At 40.8% G+C, this 24,888-nt stretch overlaps 1 protein-coding gene across 1 annotated transcript in view; it reads left to right on the top strand.

Moving 5' to 3' along the window:
- The window catches only part of cntln (centlein, centrosomal protein), a 515,615-nt gene that overhangs the window by 230,467 nt on the left and 260,260 nt on the right, over positions 1 to 24,888 (top strand). The window contains exon 10 of the mRNA XM_028805853.2: positions 6,613 to 6,783. Within this exon, the coding sequence (XP_028661686.1) occupies positions 6,613 to 6,783 (171 nt within the window). The remainder of the gene's footprint in view (positions 1 to 6,612; positions 6,784 to 24,888) is intronic.

Here is a 24,888-nt window from a genome sequence, read left to right as displayed (position 1 = left end):
GCATTACTTTGGGGTGGCAGTAGTTTAGTTATGAAACAGCTGGGTCCTGAAAAAAATCTGTCTTATTAGTGGCTTCATCACATATAGAAGAAGAGTTCCTCAATCTTTTCTTTTTAATGATTGTTAACACGCATAATGTTTGTAAAATCATTCTGCACATGCATAACTGTTTGACCAATTAGGTTCGCTTCTGTATATATGAAGCTGTTTGATCGATTAGGTTTGCTTTTGTATATAGATTAGCTGTTTCTCCGATTAGGTTCGCTTCTGTATATATGAAGCTGTTTGTCCGATTAGGTTCGGTTTTTTTATATATGTAACTGTTTGACCGATTAGGTTTACTTTGGTATATATGTAAGTGTTTGACCGATTACGTTACTTCTGCCCCGGGCAACGCCGGGTATATACAGCTCGTATATATATATATATGTAGATATGTAAATTTGTATATGTATATATATGTTTATGTGGATGTGTATATACGTATGTATATGTAGATATGTGTATATGTAGATATGTATATATATATGTTTATGTATATATATGTTTATGTGTGTGTGTGTGCATATTATATATATAAAAGACAGCAACACTCATAACAATGACAACACAATTACATTGACAATCATGTTACGTTATTTTTAAAATGTTTCCTTTTTTTTTCATAACCTCTTTAACACATTACTTCTCCGCTGCGAAGCGCGGGTATTTTGCTAGTATATATATATATATGTAGATATGTATATATATGTGTATATGTATATGTATATATATGTTTATATGTGTGTGTCTGTATTTTATATATATAAAACACAGCAACACTCATAACAATCACAACACAATTACATTGACAATCATGTTACGTTATTTTTAAAATGTTTCCTTTTTTTTTCATAACCTCTTTAACACACTACTTCTCCGCTGCGAAGCGCGGGTATTTTGCTAGTATATATATATATATATATATATATATATATATATATATATATATATATATATATATATATATATATATATATATGTGTATGTATGTATGTATGTATATGTGACCAAAAGCAAAAAAAAAGTTTTTGTGTTTCAAGTTCCTGTCTGTCTGCCTTCTGTTGGGTTACCTGTACTTATTCGTTTTGTCCTGGATCGTTTCGTGGTTAGCGTCTGGTAATTTCTGCCTGTGTACATGAGGACTGTAAGTGGATTCATGGCCATCCTGCAAAGAAAGGAACGCTCCTGAACCCGTCCACTCGTCTTTGCCATTTCAGGAACTAGCGGTAGGACTATCTTTACATTCCCATTCAATGTGCGGATCTCTGGGCTATCTATTTTCATCATTACATTTCATCCGTTTTTTTCATGAACATTTGTCAGGATTTACTGTGTGTGTTTTGTTTGTGCTTTGTGGTATTTAATGTGCAATTGCTGTAAAGGGAACAGGGGTGGTATCGTTGTTTTTATTTATTTAATTTGTTTTCATTACATTCTTTATTTGCTGTTTGATTATTGGTTTGCTTTGTTTTTGTCTCTTGTTTGTGAGTGTGTTCGGGTCAGGTCAAGGCTGGGTGCATCCCTGGAATCTCCACCATAAAAATAAATAAATTGGCGTCTTCTCGACAGTGTGAATCTTAGTGGCACCGGACCGCTACAGCATTATTCATTTCTCCTTGCTGCTGATTGACTGTGACGCATCTCCAGCTGAGTGTTCTTGTGTTTTCCGTTTTGTTCCTCTTAACCCTTAAACTGCCACAACCGGCTATAGTTGTTCCCCAGTGCCATTTGCGAACACGCGGGAGCTGATCAGTCAGTGCTGTACATTCATTGAGCAGCCAGCTAATGGCCACTGCCAACCCCTTGTGAGCAGGGGGGCTGAACGCACCCCTAGAAGACACGGACGCTCCTCAAAAAACCCCTCTTAAAAAAACGCTGATAGACTACTTTCACGTTGCTCCCTTACTTGCTGGGCTTACTTGCGGCTGCCCTGTCGCGTGATATGCTTCTCGCACGACACTCCACATACTTGAAAGCCTGAACAGCACCTGTCCTTTTTGGCTGATTGCTTTGTTTATCTCTTCTCCCCTAGACATCCTCTGCTCCTGTTGGTGGTCCCGCTCTTGTTGTGCTCCCCTTTAATGTTTGTCTATTCTTTAATCGAGAACTAACTGCATACTGAGCTCGTTTTACTTCTAAAAGAAACCTGTAGTGTTTGAATAAAGTTCCTGTCTCTACAATCTCCTGTGTTTCTGTGACCCAAGTGTGACACACTGCAGTACTGCAGCCTCACTGTCTTTGGGATTGAGCCGCTGCACTAGATTAGCCTGCCAACATCAGCGTTTACCTTTGTGTGCTTGAGTGCAGTTGGCTCGGTGATTTCATCCATGGCATCAGTTGCTCTTTATACATATTGTTCCAGTAGTTTTTTAAATAGTTGTTACAGTTCATTAGCAGTGTGTAAAACGATCAGTGTTGCAGTAATTGTGATGCTCTTTGCATGAAAAAAGTGTTGCATTAAAATTTCACATTTTCTTTGTTAATGGGCGGCACGGTGGCACAGTGGGTAGTGCTGCTGCCTCGCAATTGGGAGACCTGGGGACCTGGGTTCGCCTCCCGGGTCCTCCCTGCGTGGAGTTTGCATGTTCCCCCCGTGTCTGCGTGGGTTTCCTCCGGGTACTCCGCTTTCCTCCCACAGTCCAAAGACGTGCAGGTTAGGTGCATTGGCGATTCTAAATTGTCCCTAGTGTGTGCTTGGTGTGTGTGTGCGTGTGCCTGCCCGGGGTTTGTTTCCTGCCTTGTGCCCTTTATTGGCTGGGATTGGCTCCAGCAGACCCCCGTGACCCTGTGGTTGGGATATAGCGGGTTGGATAATAGATGGATGGATGGATTTTTCTTGTTAATTGTGACGTTTACTTAAAGTGCAGTAAAAAAGTATTTGGAGTCCAGAGATGCGTTAACCCTGAAGTATGTGGCAGTTTAAGGGTTAAAGCCCCAAGATGCCGCCGAAACGCCCCACACCGTCTAAGGCTTCTGGCAATGAAAACGTGCTTGCATGAATTACAGTACATATAGCGGTAACATCAGTATTTTACATTCTAGCACTGCGGGAGACATAGCAGTACAGTATACAGGTTTACCTTTATATTCTTTATTTTTAGGTAATGTATTAAGCTGAGTCTGAAATTAAATTAAAGTGTTTTGGGGCATATTTAGGGTTTAAACTATAAAAACCGGCATTTTTTTAACGACATCCAGAATTCTTGGTTTTTCACAATTCGCGGGTACTGTAGGAACATAACCCCCACAAATTTTGGGGGTGTACTTTCATTTAAGAGGATTTGCATGCATTACGGTAACTCAGCACTTATACATGGTCCCCTCATTTCAGGACACCATAATGTTTGGGACATAGCAATGACAGGTCTATTAAAGTCACCACCATATTTAATCCTTTGTCACATATCCCTCACATACAATGACTGCTTGAAGTCTGCGATTCATAGACGTCATCAGGTTCTGAGGGTCTTCTCTGGCGATGCTCTGCCAAGCGTCTATGCGGCCATCTTCAGCTCATGCTTGTTTCAGGGGGCTTGTTCCCTTAAGTTTTCTCTTCAGCATATGGAAGGCCGGCTTAATTGCATTTCAATTGGTGGACTGGCTTGGCAATTGAAGAATTTTCCATTTTTTAGCTTTGATAAACTCAGCAGTGAGTTTGGAGGCATTTACTGGAACTTGACCAGATCAGATGTTTCTGCACACCTCATTGTGCCACAGTTGTCAGCAGTTCCATCATCAGTGAAGAGAAGTGTGCCAGGACCTGTGGCAGCCATACATGCCCAAGCCATAACACCCCCAGCACCGCCATGTTTAACAGATGAGGTGGTCTGCTTTGGATGTTGGGCAGTTCCTTTTGGTCTCCACACTTTGCTCTTGCCATCACTCTGATCAGGCCCATCTTTCTCTCATCTGTCCACAAGACCTTTTCCCATAATTCTGAAGGCTTTTTTAAGTCCTTTTTCACAAACTGTAATCTGGCCATCCTGTTTTTGTGGTCTTGCAGTTTCTTCTGCTGAGAGTTGTCTCTGACACACACATACACACATCGGCCTCCTGGAGACTCTTTCTTATCTGTCAGACAGGCGTTTGGGGCTTTTTCTTGACCATAGCGAGGATTCTTCTGTCATCATCAGTGGAGGTCTTCCTTGGCCTACCACCACCTTCCTTGGCTATCTCAATGACATTCCAGACAACTGATTTAGGTCACCCTAAGGTATAACCGATATATTGAATGGTTGTATTCTTGTTTGTCAGCCTCATAATGGCTTCTTTGACTTTCATTAGCACAGCTCTTGCCGCACGTAGAACAATGTCAACTGCAGACTCCAAAGAGTAGAAGCAAGCCGAGGTATCTTATGAAGCCTTGAAACACACCTGAGGCATCACAATATCTGAATTGTTTGATGTTTAGTTTTAAGCTGTGGAGTAGAGGGGGACATCAAGTAAAAATGGGTCTTTGTCCCAGTCGTTATGCAGGGCACTGTAAATATTATACATTCATGTTGTGAAAAATTAACTCTGTTCCTCTTCTGAATACGAGTATTTAACTTTTTGAAAAATGTTTTTATCTTCCGTTGTTTAAGCATCTTAACCCTATTTTTCATGTTTGACAGAGTTTTACCTTTTATTTATTAAGAAATAATTGCTAGTGTAATTTTTATTCCAGACAGAATTAAGTTATTCTTTCTTTTTTTTTTCCATTAAATTTGGGGTTTGATATTTTTTCTCTTTTTTTTTTGTGTTCTCCTCAACGTGCCCACAGTTTCTGGGTTCTTGAGAAAAATCAGGGAGAAAGAAAATGAACTAATAGTAACTTTCCTGTTTTAATGGCTCAAGTGGTTTCATTAAATTAGAGCCCTGTGTCTTGAAGCTCATTAATGAGCCACAGCCATATGCTTTAAGCACCATGGTCAAAAATTCCGAAGAAAGGTACACACGCTTAAAGTAAAGTTCTGTGTCCTTGTGATACATGGAGGCCCCTCTGATTCAACCCTTTCTAAATTAAGTAACCGCTACCTAGACAATATGGCTCTCCACCAGCGACCCTAAGGTAGTCCTGCATTATTGGAAAGCAGCCTACTGCGTTTCACATTACACAGATGTGAAAGGCTGATTATAGCTGCTTCATAATTAACAGTGATCAGATTTGTTTTGTGGCATAAATGGTGCATGTGTAGAACATTAGCCATGGCACTCTCATTCAAATTCAGCTCAAGGGCTCAGCAGCAGACGGGTCACGAGCTTCAGGGAGTACAAGCACAAGCTCCTCCATATGTTCTTGCTGCATCTTACTACGGCTATGAGTGCAAGATAAGTTCCCCAAAGAACCTAATCGTGTTCTGTAATTACAGTGAGGCTTTCTGCTGGCTAGAAATAAGGGAAAAGCTAAACACTCCCTCATCAGATAATTTGTAAATTACTTTACATGGCGGATGCCTAACTCAGTTGGTTTTCAACTGCTGAAATTATAAATAATTGTAACAGATGTGGCAATATGGCTGGCCTCCAATAAATGAGGCCCCAGATAATTTGACCGACCCCTTTGACAGGCCAATTTAATAAAATGTGAACAAAATCTTCTTGCTAATAATTTATCATCCCTTCTCCCAATTGGTTAAACTTAATTACCCTAGCAGTTAACAAGGTCACACCCAGATGCCAAACTCGGCTGCAGTTTTGATAATGCAATCAGGAATCGAGAGGTGATGACAGCGTTGTTGTTTTTTCATTACCTGGCTCCACAAAAACACAGGTGGCAAAGCCTGCTTGTCAGTTTTTAATAATTATAAGCTATTATGGAATGCATAGTTAGCAGATTGAAGACCGCAGATTAGCAATTTTTTTGAGTATGATGGAGGTCCTGATATATAGAGATGATCATGCACTAGAGCCTCGTCATTTTACTTCACTGTCAGGAGTGTTGTAGCTAGGCCCATTTAAAGTGGCACAAACTTCAGCTTTTAGACTTTTCCATCATTTGGCTCTTATGGGCACAAATTTACTCTTGCTACATAGGCTGCAAAGTATATGGACTTGCAATCATAACATCTTAACAGCCTAAAACTGTAAAAGTATACCCACATGTGAGTCAAGGTTATCATCATTTGTGGTACTTGCATGTTTCCTACATGTTAGTCATAATAAAACAATACAAAGAGCAGGCAATGGCCATCACACCTTACATTAAGTACAACATCAGAATGGGAGAGTATTGTGTGTCATTAAGTTAATTTAATTCACCTAACCTAGAAACCAGATAGATAGCTCTTCTACTTTCATGCACCATTTCCTCTATTAAAGATGCCTTAATTGACTGGTCTGCGGGTGGTAATGTATAGATATTAGATGTTTGGGCTGAAAAATACAGCACGCCGTAATGAAATCCGCAGAATTGATCTTTGCTGCGGAAAGAGTGATGTTTACCACTGTCCACTGTATTGGAGATGGAGTGGGCAGCAGGCTGCCTTCATTTTATACTCACCCGTACTCGAGCGAAGATTTTTTTTTTTTTCCTTGAAATTGAAAGTTGCCAGCTTAACTCCATGGTTATATTTTCTTCATTTTTGCCAGGAAGTACATCATGTGTCTTCGGCAGAGGTGGAAAGTCTTATTGCTGCGCAGAAGGCAGACATTGAGCAACTGAGGGAGAAACTGAAGACAGCTGAAGTGAAGTTAGCCGCTCACGCTTTAGCTTGCAATAATGAAGCTGGAAGCACCTTGCAAAGAGGCAGAACATTTGAGGTACTGATACAAACTTACTTATTACTTTACTTCTCTATTCATCCTTTTCGTCTAATTTTTCGAGAAGTGCACTGAAATCTTACCGTGAGGCTTTTGTTTTAAGTGTTTAGTGATAGATGAATGACAATGTATTTACATAATGCCCTGATCAACTGGCCTGAGACTGGTGTTGGCTGATTTGCTTGCCCTGAAAAAAGTGATTAGATTTCTATATATGTGTTTTACCGATTTTATGAGATACATGATTCTAGCCACACATATTCTTAAGCATCCGTCATTTGGATTCACTTTCTGTTACTTTAAAAGGCTGAGGCATTGAGGAAAATTCCTTAATTTCAGCTTTAGTTTACCTAAATAACACAGTTTATCTTACACCCATTTGTGCAAGCATTCCCCATTTCTTGTTTTCCTTTTTTGGGTTAGATAGATAGAGAAGGCACTATATAATAGATACAAAAAATACTATATAACAGATCGATAGACTAATAGATACAAAGGCACTATGTAATGGGTAGATTAGATTGAGAAACAGAAAAATTACTATATAATAGATAGCAAAAAGCATTATATAACAGATTGATAGACTAATAGATAGAAAGATACTATGTAATGGGTAGATTAGATTAAGAGATAGAAAAATGACTATATAATAGATAGCAAAAAGCACTATATAACAGATCGATAGACTAATAGTTAGACAAGGCACTATATAATGGATAGATTAGATTGAGAGATAGAAAAATTACTATGTAATAGCAAAAAGCACTATGTAACAGATCGATAGACTAATAGATAGAAAAGGCGCTATATAATACAGTAAATAGAAAAGGCATTTTATAATAGAAAAAGGCACTATATGATAGATAGATAGATATACAAGGTACTATATAACAGATAGGAAAGGCAGTATATGATAGATAGATAGATCGATATATAGATGTTAGGGCCTTTTGTAACCTAAAAAGTGCATATTTGTAACCTGTAGGGCACATTTGTAAGTTTAGTAGGGAACTTTTATAATAAGAGCCAGGCACTTTTGTTACATGCCAAAAAAGGGCATTTTTGTATCATGAAATGATAACATTTAATCAAATGTTTAGCTGTATGGGTTTGTTGTCAGCTCCCCTCCTAACACTCCTATACATTTAGTTTAAGCCCGTTGTTCCCACAGTAGGCCTGCTTCTCACAACTGAGAAGACATGGCACATGTTTGCCGACTGGCCAACCAACCACAAGCGTTTCCTGACAGGTAACCACCCAAATAATCAAACTGCGATCCAGACCTAAGGAGATATATGCAGTTAGGTCCATAAATATTTGGACAGAGACAACTTTTTTTCTAATTTTGGTTCTATACATGACCACAATGAATTTTAAATGAAACAACTCAGATGCAATTGAAGTGCAGACTTTCAGCTTTAATTCAGTGGGGTGAACAAAACGATTGCATAAAAATGTGAGGCAACTAAAGCATTTTTTGAACACAATCCCTTCATTTCAGGGGCTCAAAAGTAATTGGACAAATGAAATAACTGGAAATAAAATGTTCATTTCTAATACTTGGTTGAAAACCCTTTGCTGGCAATAACAGCCTGAAGTCTTGAACTCATGGACATCACCAGATGCTGGGTTTCCTCCTTTTTAATGCTCTGCCAGGCCTTAACTGCAGCGGCTTTCACATCATCAGTGAAGAGAAGGGTACCAAGACCTGTGGCAGATATACATGGAAAAGCCATAACACCCACAGGACACTGCCATGTTTAACAGATTAGATGGTCTGCTTTGGATCTTGGACAGTCTCTTGTTGTCTCCACACTTTGCTCTTGCCATCACTCTGATGAGGTTCATCTTTGTCTCGTCTGTCTACAAGACCTTTTCCCAGAATTCTGCAGGCTCTTTGAAGTCCCTTTCCACAAACTATAATCTGGCCATCCTGTTTTTATTGCTAAATAATAGTCTGCATCTTGCAGTGTGGCCTCTGTGTTTCTATTCAAGAAGTCTTCTGCTGATAGTCGTCTCTGACACACACACATTGGCTCCCTGAAGACTGTTTCTGGTCTGTCACACAGATATTTGGGTCTTTTTCTTGCCCATAGAGAGGATTCTTTTGTCATCAGCAGTGGAGGTCTTCCTCGGCTCACCAGTCCCTTTGTGATTACTGAGCTCACCACTGTGTTCTTTCTTCCTCATAATATTCTAGACAGTTGATTTTGGTCATCCTAAAGTTTCACCGATGACTCCAATTTCCAGCCTCATAATGGCTTCATTGATCATCATTGGCACAGCTCTTGTCCTCAGGTTGAATAATGGCAACTACAGACTCCAAAGGGTAGAAGCAGGCCAATGTATCTTATGAAGCCATTAAATACACATGAGGAAACACAAACACCTGTGACGTTATGGTGCCCTGAAATGGGGGGACCAAATAGAAAATGTGTTGTCATTTCTACATGGTGAGACTGAAATGTCTGCAAAATACCTTTAAATGAAAGTCTGCATTGTTTGATTTGTAACTTTCAACTGTGGAGCAGAGAGGAAAATTAAGGAAAAAAATGTGCCTTTGTCCCTGGAGGGCACTGTAAATCATATAGTTAGGTCCATAAATATTTGGACAGAGACAACTTTTTTCTCATTTTGGTTCTGTACATTACCACAATGAATTTTAAATGAAACAACTCAGATGCAGTTGAAGTGCAGACTTTCAGCTTTAATTCAGTGGGGTGAACAAAACGATTGCATTAAATTGTGAGGCAACTAAAGCATTTTGTTAATACAATCCCTTCATTTCAGGGGCGCAAAAGTTATTGGACAAATTAAATAACTGGAAATCAAATGTTCATTTCTAATACTTGGTTGAAAACCCTCTGCTGGTAATGACAGCCTGAAGTCTTGAACTCATGGACATCACCAGATGCTGGGTTTCCTCCTTTTTAATGCTCTGCCAGGCCTTTACTGCAGCGGCTTTCAGTTGCTGTTTGTTTGTGGGCCTTTCTGTCTGACGTGTAGTCTTCAACAAGTGAAATGCCTGCTCAATTGGGTTAAGATCACTTCTTTGATTTAATAAACTCCTGGGTTGCTTTGGCTGTATGTTTTGAGTCATTGTCCATCTGTATCATGAAACGCCGCCCAATCAATTTGACTGCATTTAGCTGGATTTGAGCAGACAGTATGTCTCTGAATACCTCAGAATTCATTCGGCTGCTTCTGTCCTGTGTCACATCATCAATAAACACTAGTGTCCCAGTGCCACTGGCAGCCATGCACGCCTAAGCCATCACACTGCCTCCACCGTGTTTTACAGATGATGTGTATGCTTTGGATAATGAGCTGTTCCACGCGTTCTCCATACTTTTTTCTTGCCATCAGAATGTTTTTCCAGAACTGTGCTGGCTTTTTTAGATGTTCTTTAGCAAAGTCCAATCTAGCCTTTCTGTTCTTGAGGCTTATGAGTGGCTTGCACCTTGCAGTGCACCCTCTGTATTTACTTTCATGCAGTCTTCTCTTTATGGTAGACTTGGATATCGATACGCCTACCCCCTGGAGAGTGTTGTTCACTTGGTTGGCTGTTGTGAAGGAGTTTCTCTTCACCATGGAAATGATTCTGCGATCATCCACCACTGTTGTCTTCCGTGGATGTCCAGGTCTTGCGTTGTGAGTTCACCAGTGCTTGCTTTCTTTCTCAGGATGTACCAAACTGTAGATTTTGCCGCTCGTAATATTGTAGCAATTTCTTGGATGGGTTTTTTTTTGTTTTCGCAGCTTAAGGATGGCTTCTTTCACCTGCATGGAGAGCTCCTTTGACCGCATGTTGTCTGTTCACAGCAAAATCTTCCACATGCAAGCACCACACCTCAAATCAACTCCAGGCCTTTTATCTGCTTAATTGATAATGACTTAACCACGGACATGCCCACACCTGCCCATGAAATAGCCTTTTAGTCAATTGTCCAATTACTTTTGAGCCCCTGAAATGAAGGGATTGTGTTCAAAAAATGCTTTAGTTGCCTTACATTTTTATGCGATCGTTTTGTTCACCCCACTGAGTTAAAGCTGAAATTTCATTTAAATGTTTCATTTAAAATTCATTGTGGTAATGTACAGAACCAAAATTAGAAAAACGTTGACTCTGTCCAAATATTTATGGACCTAACTGTATATGAAATATACACACACACACACACATGCTCACTCTATGGTCTGAATACATACCAAAATGCCTAAAAAGAAAGGAAACGTCTGCCATAAAGCCAGATAAGCAGAATATTGCAGTAATAGTTGTCCTTCTTAGCTTTTCTCCTATCTCAACGTACTGTAGGCTAAGTGGAGCTCACCCACAATCAACATTGATTTCTTGTTCACGTCTATTCCCAGGGCTCTTCTCCCACATTTGCTCTTTGTTGGGCCAGGTGGGCTGTGGTTGTTTCCAGCTTCTTCCATTTAAGAATTATGGGGGCCACCGTGTTCTTGGGAATCTTCACTGCTGCAAAAATGTTTTTGTAACCTTTCCCTGATCGGTTCCTTGACACAGCCCTGTCTCTAAGCTCTGCAGGCATGTCCTTCGACCTCACGGCCTAATTTTTTTGTTCAACTGTGGGACCTTTTGTAGACAGCTGTTTGCCTTTCTTAACAATGTCCAACAAACTGACCACAGGTGGACTCCAAACATGATGCAGAAACTTCTTAATGATGATCAATAGAATGCTATACACCTCTCCCGAATTTACAATGTCATAGCAAAGTGTCTAAACACTTATTTCAATTGGATATTTCAGTTTTTCATTTTTAAGAAATATGCAAACATTTCAAAATGATTTTTTCATTTTTGTCATTCAGGGTAACTGAGTGTTGCTTGATGGGGGGATTTTAGCACAAGGCCGGAAAATGACAAAGTACGAGGGTTGTCTGGGTTCCGCGCAGAATCACTCGAAATAAGTAGCCAAGGATTTTTTTTTCTATTTTTCTCATGTACTTCAAACCTTTTTAAACTTTTTCCAAGTATTCACCACCAACATCAATGCACTTTTGGGCTCTTCTGACCCACGCCGCAAAACACTCGCGAAAGGCTGTCTTTGGGAGGGTTGTCCAGCTGTTCTTTGACAGCTGCAATCAGTTCCTCTCGAGTTTCGAAGTTGTGGCCTCGTAGGGGTTCTTTCACCTTCGGGAAGAGCCAAAAGTCACAGATAGATAGATAGATAGATAGATAGATAGATAGATAGATAGATAGATAGATAGATAGATAGATAGATAGATAGATAGATAGATAGATAGATAGATAGATAGATAGATTGTTGAACTTGTCAAGGAAAAACTTGCACCATTCCACGCGAGCTTGCTTTTGTTCCACAGTCAGCAGCCTTGGAACCCATCGGGCACATTTCTTTGTAAAGCCAAGATCTCGTCGAATGATGGTGTCGACAGCATACTGGGTCATCCCAAGTTCCAGGGCAATTTTCCTGATGGTCATACGACCATCTTCTTCCAGAAACTCCTTCACACGATCAGCATTTCTGCCATCAGTCGAACTTCGTGGTTTTGGTTCACATTCTTCATCGTCAAAGTTGAAGTGGCCTGTGCTGAAGCGCTGGAACCACTTAAAAACCATCGTCTTCTTTGGAGCACTCTTCTTGAAGATGCGAGAAAGTTTTTGGCAGCACTCTTTAGCTGTTAAACCATCAGAAAAGTCGTAAAAAATCATCACTCAAAAGTCACGCATGCACGGAGTCGGGAGCTTCGCCGCCAGCGCCGGCTGCGCACTCTCAGTTCGTTTGCTTCTCGTGTTCATTCTGAAGGAAGAGAGGGAGCAAAACATCTGCACAAAAACATGCAACCACTTGAATAATCCCTCTACACAGCAGAACAGGTTTCGACAGGCTGACACTCGACAAACGATAAAATTCCGTGCGGAACCCAGACAACCCTCATATGTAAAAAGTGAAGGGTCTGAATATATTCTGAATCCAGTAATATATGCATATATTGTGCACCTTAAATGTTTGACTTTGTGAACATAAATTGTTATTCTTTGTTATATTACACTTTTTTGTTTTTGTATTACAGATGCTGATTTTATTTCTTATTCATTTAATGTATTGCGTATATACATTGGTTCATGCAATAGAACATTTTGGGTGAAAAAAATTAGCTTATGTATACAATAAGAAGTGTGTGTTGGGCTGGCGCCCTGCCTAGGGTTTGTTTCCTGCCTTGTGCCCTTTGTTGGCTGGGTTTGGCTCCAGCAGACCCCCGTGACCCTGTAGTTAGGATATAGCGGGTTGGATAATGGATGGATGGATACAATAAGAAATGAAGCAGAATGACCCCTTTTATTGGCTAACTGAACCGAGTACAATATGCAGGCTTTCGAGGAAGCTCAGGCCCCTTCTTCAGGCAAGATAGATAGGTAGGTAGGTAGGTACGTAGGTACGTACGTACGTACTTTATTAATCCCAGGGGGAAATTCACAAGTTGTAGCACAAAAACTACAGTTCCCTTTGTTTGTGTATACACAAGGTGAGAAAAAGCATTTGAAAACCTTTAAGTGGGTCATCTTCAATGTCAAAAATGTACAGGCCTATCCAGCCCAAGGTTAATGTAGCAGGAGAGGAGAACAATGTACTGTATAGTCAAGATCTTTTGATAAGATAACTATCCAGCAAAGTCTTTTGATTTTTTTGATGAGTTTTCCTTACAGTGTGGATCTGTTATCACATCGACTAGATCAGTCACAGAGATGTAAATGGTCATCTCACTTAAAGGTTTTCAAATGATGTTTACATCTACATTTACATTTATTTGCTTTGCAGACGTTTTTATTGAAAGTGACTTACAAAAGGTGTAAACAATCGAGTAACATTAGGTTAGGGTCTATTTGTTCAATAAGTATAGCAGGATGGGTAACAAAAGTTGATTGTCACAAGTGAAAAGATGTATTAACTCTTACATTGACAAGAATAGATTACAATCATACAAGCAATTAAACAAATTAACCAAGAATATGAAGTATCGCAAAGTTTTTTCTTCTTTATCAATGAGACAGATATTCACAGAACAGATGGGCCTTCAATCGCTTCTTAAATACATTGAGTGAGTCAGCAGTATGGATGGAAGTGAGCAGCCCTTTCCACCAACTCGGAACTACACACAAAAAGAGTCTGGATTGAGAATTAATGCCACATAGAGGTGGCATCACCAGATGCTCTTCCCTGGCAGGACTGAGTGGGGACGAACACATATAGCACTTCACCAATGTCTCCATATACTCAGATGCTGACCCACTGACTACTCTGTAGGCCAGCATCAGGGATTTGAACTTAATATGTGCTGCTACAGGGACCTAATGTAACAACCTGAAGAGAGGAGTAACATGTGTCCGTCTCGGCTGGTTAAATACAAGAAAGGCCGCTGCATTCTGGATCATCTGCAGCGGCTTGGTGGCACATGTGGGTACTCTTGCCAGAAGTGTGTTGCAGTAGTCCTGACGCGACAAGACCAAAGCCTGGACCAGAAATTGGGCTGCAGCATACTCTGTCAGATAAGTGGGTCTCATCTTGCAGAAGTTGTACAGTGTGAACCTGCATGAACGAGAAACAGTAGAAATGTGGTCATAAAAAAGATAGCTGCTCATCAGTTACCACCCCAAGGTTGCATACTGGCTTGGCAGGTGTTAGCGACAGTGAGTCAAGCTGTACAGAGATGCGGAGATGAGCAGACTGGCTGGCCGGGATCATAAGAAGCATGATTTTTGCTAGGCTGAGCTGTAGATGGTGGTCCTTTATCCAGGTTAAGATATCGGTAAGACATGCTGATACTGTATTGTCTTCTAGGGGTAACGACAGGTATAGCTGTGTATCATTGGCATAGCACTGATAAGAGAACCCATGGGACTGGATGATTGAGCCCAGCGTGGTGGTGTACAGAGAGAAAAGTAGTGGACCCAGCACCAGTCCTTGTGGTACACCAGTGCATGTCTGGTAAGCCTTTGACAACTCCCCTCGCCAGGACACACTGTAGGATCTCTCTTTGTGTCTATATAGACAGAGGGAACACCAGTTTCTGTATTACGACTTGCCTGAAGAAGGAGTCTGAGTTGCCTTGAAACCTTGCATATTGTAATCTGTTCAGTTAGCCAACAAAAGGGGTCATTTTGCTTCACTTCTCCTTGCATCCATGATGGCTAACAATGGTACATCACCTTACTACTATACTCATGTATACAAGTAAGTCAAATCACAACTTTCATTATCTGAGGCAGTGAGCTATGTGTAACTCGATGCCACCATATCAATCAGTCACAGAAGCCATGTAAGTGCAACAGTATAAAAAAAATTAATTTTACGTTAAAGATACCTTTTCAGACTTCACCGTTCCATCATTTACACATTCTAGTGTTTATAAACCTTCACCTTTTTTCTTGGGACGTATGTGATATCTACAAAATCAGAACATATTTCTACCCTTTTAAGGCACTAAACTCATGGGGAAATTTTATTAAGTTCCATGTCTTATTATTCCTTATGTTACACAATTGTAAGAGTTAATTCCAAGTCTTTAAGAATATGACCCAGTCAAAATTTACATAAAATGTACACACTAAACAAGGTGTTGCGCTTCACTTACAGTGGCGTGCAAAAGTTTTCAATCCCCCTTCTTAATTTTCTTCATGACAAAAGATTTCCACACACGTTTATCCATTCAGTATTTGTACTCTGAACTCTTACACTGTCACAATATATTTCCAATGTCAAAATAAATCATGTTCTGTAGATACTTAACTATAAAAGACAAACTCCAAAGTGAGTGTTTGCTTAAGTATTCAAGCTCTACACATTAAAACTTTGTTGAGAATCGTTTTACTGCAATAACAGCCTTCATTCTTGATGGTATGTTAAGTAGAAGTCTTCTAGAAATTTTTTAAATTTTTATTGAGGATTTGTTCTGTTCTGTGTATTGTATTGTATTGTATTGCATTGACCCCCTTCTTTTGACACCCACTGCATGCCCAACCTACCTGGAAAGGGGTCTCTCTTTGAACTGCCTTTCCCAAGGTTTCTTCCATTTTCTCCCTACTAGGTTTTTTTTGGGAGTTTTTCCTTGTCTTCTTAGAGAGTCAAGGCTGGGGGGCTGTCAAGAGGCAGGGCCTATTAAAGCCCATTGCGGCACTTCCTGTGTGATTTTGGGCTATACAAAAAATAAACTGTAAACTGTATGTCCCAGTTCTGCACTTTGCTCAGGATGGACTCTTCCCCATTCTTCTTAGCAGAATTGACAGAGACCCTCTAGGTTGGTGGGATGGCTCCTCTGGTCAGCAGCTTTCAAATAGTACCACAGATTCATAGGGTTAAGATCAGGGCTTTGACTTGGCCATTCCTAAGCATTCACATTTCTGTTTCTTAGCCATTCCAGTGTCGCTTTGGCCTTATGCTGAGGGTCGTCGTGACATTGAAAGATGAATCTTCTCCCGAGCCATAGGTTCATAGCAGACCGGACCAAGTTCTCCTCCAATACTGTGTGGTATTTGTATCCATCCATTGTTCCTACAACTCTGATAAGATTCCCAGTCCCAGCACATGAAAAGCATCCCCATAGCCTGATGGTGCCACCACCATATTTCACTGTCGGTTTGGTGTTTCTTGAGGCATGGGGAATGTTAGTTTTACACCACACATACCTCTTTGAAGTCTGGCTAAAATGTTCTGTTTTGGTCTCATCTGACCATAAAATCTTTTCCAACACCTTAACTGGGTCTTTGTCATGCTTTCCAACAAATACCATACATGCTTTTATGTGGAACTTCTTAAGGAATGGCTTCTTTCTTCCTCTCCTCCCTCGGGGGCCTGTTTTATGGAGAACTCTGGAAACTGTGGACCCCTGCACCTTAGACTTCTGAGAGAGACAGTTGGATTTTTAGTAGCCTCTTTTACCAGTCGAGGACTCGCTGTGATGTTTACTTCTGAAGGAGTCTCAGTGCTGTGATGAACCTTCTGATGGATCCAGCAGTGCTTAATGAGACAGTGAAACTCTTTGATATTTTCTTGTAGCCATTTTTCTGCCTTGTGCATTTCAATGACTTTGTTTCTCACATCAGCAGAATGCTCTTCTTTCTTCATTATTGCAGTGGTTGTCCAACAAGGATTATGGCCCTTACAAAGGGGGCTTTTTATATCCAGAGAGACAGAAAGGACTCACAAGTGGGACCTCATTATGTTTAATTGTGACTGTCAAATGTGTCGTGTCGTTTGTGATCTGTTTGTCATTTATGTCAAACTGGAGCCTCCATAGCACAGAGCTTTAAATACTTATGCAAACACTTACTTTTTAGTTTTTCTTAAGTTAAATATCTACCGAAAATGGTTTATTTTGACTTTGGAAATGTATTGTTACAGCAAAAGAGTTCACATTAAAAATATTGAATGGATAAATATGTGTACAAATCTTCTGTTATGCAGAAAATTCTGATGACTTTCAAGGGGATTGAATACTTTTCCAGACCACCGTACACCAGCCTGTTTTATAGCAGGATTGGCCAGCCATTCTTTTGGACTATTTGATGCTGTGTGTGACAGATGTCAAGGATGCCAGGTTTGTTTGTGTAGTAAATTACACTTAATGACAGCAATGTTCATTATGCAGAAAACATATGTCTGAGCAGTAACCGCAGACGTTCAATGACTTCTTATACTCCCTTGAGTTTTTGCCAATGAAATAGCTGAGAATTTATAGAAATCTCGAACTAATGCTATATCTGACATGTTGTAGTTGGTCCATACAGTGTTCATGTGACAAAAGTATCTCACCCTTGACATTCCAGTGTCCTTTCAGCACCTTAGGCCTGAGTTTGTGGTCATGAGAGTTTGATGCATTTCGGACTGTTTGGAGAACACCAGAAGATGTCGAGCTACTTCTCCTCATTCTTTATTTCAGTTTACTTTATCCACCTTGACGAGTGGTAGCATCCGGCACCAATCTACAGTGCCTATAAAAAATATTCACCTTGGAGGTTTTCACATTTTATTGTTATTGCACATTGAACCACAATGAATTTAATTTTGACTTTTGACACTGATCAACAAAAAAAGGCTCTCTAATGCTTTAGAGAATACCAATATCTGCAAAGGTGTCTGAAGTATTTACAAACAGAAACACAAAATAATTGACTGCATGCATAGACACCCTCCTCAAAGTCAGTATTTAGTAGGTGCACCTTTGCCAGCCATTACGGCCTTGTGCACACAGGTCTCTCTTTTCTTTATCCCTGTCATCTTTGCACATCTGCACACTGCCATTCCCCCCCCCCCCCTTCTTTTTCTTTTATTTAGCAATTGAGTGAGGTGAACATCCTTTTTCAAGTCCAGCCACAAATTCTTAATTGGATCACGATCTGTACTCTTGACTTTGCCACTCCAGAACCCTAACGTTGTTGTTTTTAAGCCATTCCTAGGTAGCTTCACCTTTATATTTGGATTCCTTGTCATACTGTAATAAATAAATCGTCTTCCAAGGTGCAGGATCATTTGTATAAAACAATTCACTCAATTATTGGCTCAATCAGAGAAGCACCCGATTCAGTGTCAGAGACTGTTGTGCGTGCAATTAGACAGCATTTGATTTAAGTTTACTTGTAATCTGGCCAATCAGAACACTTGCAAAGATGGCAAGAAACGAACAGCAGTGCCCTGTAAACGTCCTAAAATTACATGCTTTCAGGTGGGACATCCTCTCAATGCGCACATAATCAAGCATTCCAAAATAAATGTTAATAACAAATATGTACAAGAGTTAAGACAGTGGACATGTGATTTCATATAGGCTAGGGGCTAGGGATTTGCACTGGCAATCGGAAGGTTGCCGGTTCGAATCCCGTAAATGCCAATAGGGACTCTGCTCTTTTGGGCCCTTGAGCAAGGCCCTTAACCTGCAATTGCTGAGCGCTTTGAGTAGTGAGAAAAGCGCTATATAAATGCAAAGAATTATTATTATTACTGGAGAATAAATGCTCAACATCTTACAGTTAAATGAAAAATGACCTGGTACATCTACTGTCATGAAATTGAAGCACATTAGCATATGCCGTAAAGTTAGCAGCACACAACTTTCAATTAGTCTTCCAGTTAATATTTATGGAAAATGCACACCGACATAATTTTTTTCCCCAGGAAAAGAAAAATACTTCTGCACAATGAAAGAAGTTCACGACCCACCCACTCACGGGATGTTTATTGATATATTCAGTTCACTTGAAAGTTTACAGTGTGAAAAGCAAGCAAACTAACTGGAAATTGAAACAAAGAAATGGAACGTCTCCTCGTTTGGAACAAAGCAAACAGACTAGCAGTGTGGAAACACCTTTTGTGGAATCCCTCACTCATAGACTTGCATGATCATGCAGTTTTTGTAGAGTGCTGCAGGCAGATTTATGGCTGTGACATTTGTTTTCCATCTCTTATTGATTGATTTAACGTGATTGTATCCAGCAGGGGGTGCTAGCTCCCTTGTTGGAATGAGTTCTTTTGTAACTGCTGTGTGCCTTAGTGATAACGGCGGTAAGAAATCACATAGGAGAAATAACTTTCTTTAATGACAGTTTATGCTGCATTAACAGATGAAGGAAGCCATGACAAGAAGCCAGTTCGGGAGTGGGGGCCCGATGTGTAGAGTCTGCCATTTTCGTCACTGCATTGGAAGGATTTTCAGGAATGGATGACGTTATCTCCCATCCGTCCGTCGGCTTCAAAGGTGTGCCGGGCAATGTTCCAAGGCTTTATACTCTTTCTTCATGGGCAGGCCCCCACTTAGGTGAATCATGTCGTTCCAAACAAGGCAAAGAGGATACAGTTTCATGCTGACTTTGACACAAAAATAGTATACAATGCCCATTTCGCAGTTGTCCCTGTCTTCTCTTCTAATACTTGCCTTGCGATTCTAAATGATGAGCCCCTGTGCTAAATCTGGTTTTGTACTAGCTGTGCATGTGAGTAGAAAGAAAAGTAGATTTCTAAAATATTTGTACAGAGCACAGTGACATATTAAACATATACACTTATTACAGTGATATATGGTAGTTTGGATAATTTCTTGACAACATCCCCCCCGACTTGTGCTTTTCACAGAGTTGCTTGTTGTGTTGTTTTGTCTTTGTTGTGTAGGTTAGCCCACCATACTGACTCCCCACAAGTTGTCCCTTCCACATTCAGGTGCATTTATACTACAATCAATTGAAACCCCAGACTGGTGGCCTCCATTGAACTAATGATGTGACTTCTAAAACCACCAGTGATGATATAGCGGTGTCATGTTTGTGATTTTGTCACATCGGCGGGTAACCGGGTCATCAAATTGGAAAACAGCTACATCACCCTTAATTGAGTGAAGGAAAGGGACCTCCTAAAAATCAATCGAAGTCTACACAAGTCAATCTCAAACCTAAAAACATTAAATAAATAATTACATTTAACTTGCATTTTTCTAGTTACCCAAAGCACTTAGACAGAAGGGAACCACTTCCACCACTACTGATGTGTAGCATCCACCTGGATCACGTGACGGCAGCCATTATTGTGCCAGTGCGCTCACAACATATTAGCTATTAGGTGGTGAAATGGTGAGAGAAAGAGATAACCAGTTAGAGAGAGGGGATGATTAAAGGCCAGAATAACCAGGCCACTGGGGGGCAATTTAGCCATGTCATCATGATAAACCCTACTTTTTTCAAGAGATGTCCAGGGATCTTTAATTACCACACAATTCATCCGAAGAATGGTACCATTTTTACAGCCCAGGGTCCCCGTCACTGCACTGGGGCATTGGGATCCACACTCAGACCATGTGGTAAGTGCCCCCCACTGGTCTCTCCAACACCTCTTCCAGCAACAACCCAAGCTTTTCCCAGATGGTCTCCCATCCAAGTGCTGGCCGGGCCTGAACATACTTAGCTTCAAGTGGATGACCTCTTCTGAAGCACATGTGTTATGGCTGCTAGCTCCTTGGTCTGAAACTGTGAGGCGCCACAATTTGCCTTAAAGAAATTTACAAATTTATGTATCTCTCTACAAAAGTAAAAAAATAAATAAATAAATAAGAGAACGGACTACCATGTACCAGCTGTTTACAGTTAAGAATTCCTCAGTTCCATTTATTACCTGCAATGCCCAATCGTTTCTCCAAACTCTAACACCTTGTCTAAAATACCTACCACAAGCCCACTGAAGATACTCCTGGGCCCTAGTGTCCTCAGGGTAAATTTTATATTTGTAAATACTTTAGACTGAGGTGGGTAACATTTGTGGTCCTGGAGGGCCACGGTGGCTGCAGGTTTTTATTCCATACCAGTTACTTAATTAGAAAGCAGTCCTTGGCAATAATTTAATATCATGGCTTGTTAGTGTTGCCATGTCAGGTCAATTCTTATGTAATTTAAAAAGATTTCTTTTAAACGATTTGAAGCCTAAAACAGACGAGTAATTCTCAATTCTTTTAATTTTTACTATTCAGGTTCCTTCTGAATATTTTATTAAACCAGATAGTTCACGATGAATGCACACAGGTGTAAATGGAAACAGACTAGTTGGAGAACTGCAGGATTCCTTTGCCATTTGCATCTTATTGCTAACAAGGAGCCCTTGAAAACACTGACTGCTGCTGTTTAAGACGGAATTAAGCAATCAAGGGCGGGGAATCTTAACAAGTGACAAAACTGAAATGAAGCATAAAAATGTTGCTTGGGCAAGAAGTGGTTGAACAGCAGTGATCGACTTGTTATTTAAGATATTGGGTAGAGATAAAAACCGGCAGCAACTGCGGCTTTCCGGGGTTAACAGTAAGAGAACCCGGTAAAACTTCTATTTAAAATAAGTCCATACATCTATTTTCCAAACCGCGGGTCACGGGGGTCTGCTGGAGCCAATCCCAGCCAACACAGGGCACCAGGCAGGAACCAATCCCGGGCAGGGTGCCAACCCACCACAGATTTAAAATAAGCACTTTCTGTATTTCACATGTAACCAGAATAAGGAGATGTACCTTTCCAAAATAAACCATAAATAAATACAAAAAATACATAACTAAAACAATAAACAGCTAGAAAGATAATTAAGAGAAAGGATTATATTAAAGAATCTCTGATGTTTTGCTCAAATTGGTAAATGTTATAGGCACTCAGGTAACAAACTCGTTACAAATATATAAAGCATATTTTAATTTACCTATATGTATTCTGCAGACCTTTTAATCCAAATTAATTTACAAACCCTGGGCTTAGTAGACGGAGGCTAGAACCAGAGCTACAGTACAGAAGTGGCAGCCAAGCTATAGGATCATTTATGAGGAAACATAATACACAAATACTGAGCCAATCGGTCAGTCAGTCGGCCATTTTCTAACCCGCTTAGACCTGAACAGGGCCGCTGGGGGTGCTGGAGCTTATCCACCAAGCAAGAGTACAATGTACACCCTCAAGTGACAACATTAATATGTTCTGGAATGTAAGGAGACTAAACCATAAATGACTTTATGTCGTGTAATTTTCTAAACTGCATAATTCAGACCAGAGTTGTGTCGGCTGGAGCCTATCTCAGCTAGCATGCGTGTGACGATGCGGGTTCTGCTCCACGCTCCCATCTTGCTTTCGGGAGCCCATGAACCCGACACCGTCGGTAATGTCATCGATGAGCATGGCAGGGAGGCATAACAATGAAACATAGGGGATGGTGTAAGAGTGTCAAGTGCTTTTATTAAAAGCAACAAAACAGTGTCCAAATAAATAGTGCAGTGTCTATCAAAAATCCATAAAAAATAAAATAGTGGAGGTTAAAACAATAAATAAATCCTTTAAAACAAGGTGAAAACAACGGCTGGAAGCAGTCTTTTAGAAACACAAAGCCCGGTGTCTTTTTTTACCTGGTGACTCCCCTGCTTCTCCCATCGGGCTTCGCAACACAAGAGTCGACCTTCCTGCAGCTGACCTTCTTACCATTCCTGATCTGGAGGCTTCCCGATCCCTGGCTTCGGTTGCGCTCCCTCCAGACCGAGACTTGGCTTTTCCCCAATGGCCAGGATGCTCACGTAAGGGAATCCATCACCCAAGCCTCCCAATTCCCGCTGTCTTCCACGGCTGGTCATCCTTCTGCTGGTCACTCCTGCTCCACGCAATGCTCAGCGGGAGCGACCACGACCCACTGCCCTTGGTGTCGGCTAAAGACCCCGCTAGGGCTCTCTGTCCAGCTGCCTGCGAGCGCTCACTCGCTCGCTCGCTCTCTCTTTCTCCCTGTCACGCACCAGCTTTCTCCACACTGCTTCCTGCTCCTCTGCAACCTCCGTCTATCTTTTCTTTGATTTTTTTTCATTCTCCCGCTGGCCGCCTCACGCTACTATATATTACAGGGACGTGGATCAGCTGTGGCAACCAACAGCTCCCGGGAACAATTCCAGATACGGAAGACTCCTCACCTGTGCACTTAAGTGAGAATTGGCCGCATCAACGAATCACCCCGGGAACCGATCCGTCACACTTACCACACCCCCTCTCTAAGCTGCGGGTGCTGCGATTATTTATTTAAAACTGGCCCTTTTGACATGAGCTGTGGACCCGCTATACCACAATGGGGTGCAGAGCAGGAACAAACACTGGACAGGGTCCATCACATCACAGTGCGTCACAGGGCGAATACACACACACACAAACACACATAAACACACATACCCTAACCAAACACTAGGGCTAATTTAGCATTGCCAGTCTACCTAACCTGCATGTCTTTGGACTGTGGGAGGAAACTGCAGTACACAGAGGAAGCCATAACCGACATGGGGACAACATGGAAACTCCACGCATGGAGGACCCGGGACACAAACCCTGGCCTCCTTTACTGTAAGGTAGTGGCATTAAAACAGCGTCACCATGCCCCCCTCAAATACTGAAGTATAATGTTAAAATTAGGATAGAAATAAACTAATAAGTGCAAGTGTTCCTTACATAAGATGTTATCTACTGAGACCCCTGAAATCCCAACTTTCTGCTGCTTAAACAACTGACTGACAGCACTGTGGCAGCACGCCAGCTAGATGTATTTCTCCTCACCAGTGTGGATCCATTCTCACTTGTGCTGTTCCTTCAGTCATGAGAAAACCCTTGTGTTCATTTGTGCATGTGGAGATTTTGGTAATTTGCAGTTTTTCCACACTATGTCGTCTGCAATGCTTTATGGTGTTTTTCATACAGAAGCTCAGAAAAGACAATGATCTTAAAAAGGGGCTATTCACTGTTAAATTCCTGTCTAATATTACATTAGGTTAGGCAGACTTTATTATCCCTGAGAGAAATCTGTTTACAGCAGGAAAGTACAAACACATAGGACGCTTTCACTCAGATGCATGAAAATAAGACAAGACACAACATATGACAGCAATTGTTATAATCTGTACACACAACCCCATAAGATTTCTACAAAGAAGAATGATTACCTTTAAAGGGATACTACATCCAAAATGTTACTTACCCCATGTAATTTGTAGAGAAAAAAAAATTAATGTTTCTGATCATCTTCTTCTTCTTTCGACTTCTCCTATTTTGGGGTCACCACAGAGGATCATCCGCCTCCATCTATCCCTGACTTTTAAATTATTTTCTGTCAAGCCAACCGCCTTCATTTTCTCCCTCACCACATCCATAAACCTCCTCTTCAGCCTTTTTCTTCTTCTCTTGCCTGGTGGTTCCATCCTCACCTTTCTTTTCCTGATATACCCCTCATCTCTACTCTGCACAATACCAGACCATCTCAATCTAGCCTCTCTCACTTGGTCACCAAACTGTCTTACCTCTGTCATCCCTCTAATATACTCATTCCTAATCCTGTCTACCCTCTGCGAAAATCGTAACATCTTCTACTCTGCTACTTCCAACTCTGCCTCCTGTCAGTTTGTCAGTGCCACCGTCTCCAAACCATACAACATGCTGTTTTATAGACCTTCTCTTTCACTCTTGTAGTTACTCTTCTATCACAAACCACTCCTGCCACTCTTCTCCACCCAGTCCACCCTGCCTGCATTCTCTTCTTCACCTCTCTGCCTCACTCTCCGTTGCTTTGGACTGTTGAATCCAAGTATTTAAATTTG

Source organism: Erpetoichthys calabaricus, chromosome 7 (genome assembly GCF_900747795.2).
Source record: "Erpetoichthys calabaricus chromosome 7, fErpCal1.3, whole genome shotgun sequence".
NCBI classification, from domain to species: Eukaryota; Metazoa; Chordata; class Cladistia; order Polypteriformes; family Polypteridae; genus Erpetoichthys; species Erpetoichthys calabaricus.
This window is presented reverse-complemented; position numbering and strand designations above follow the sequence as displayed.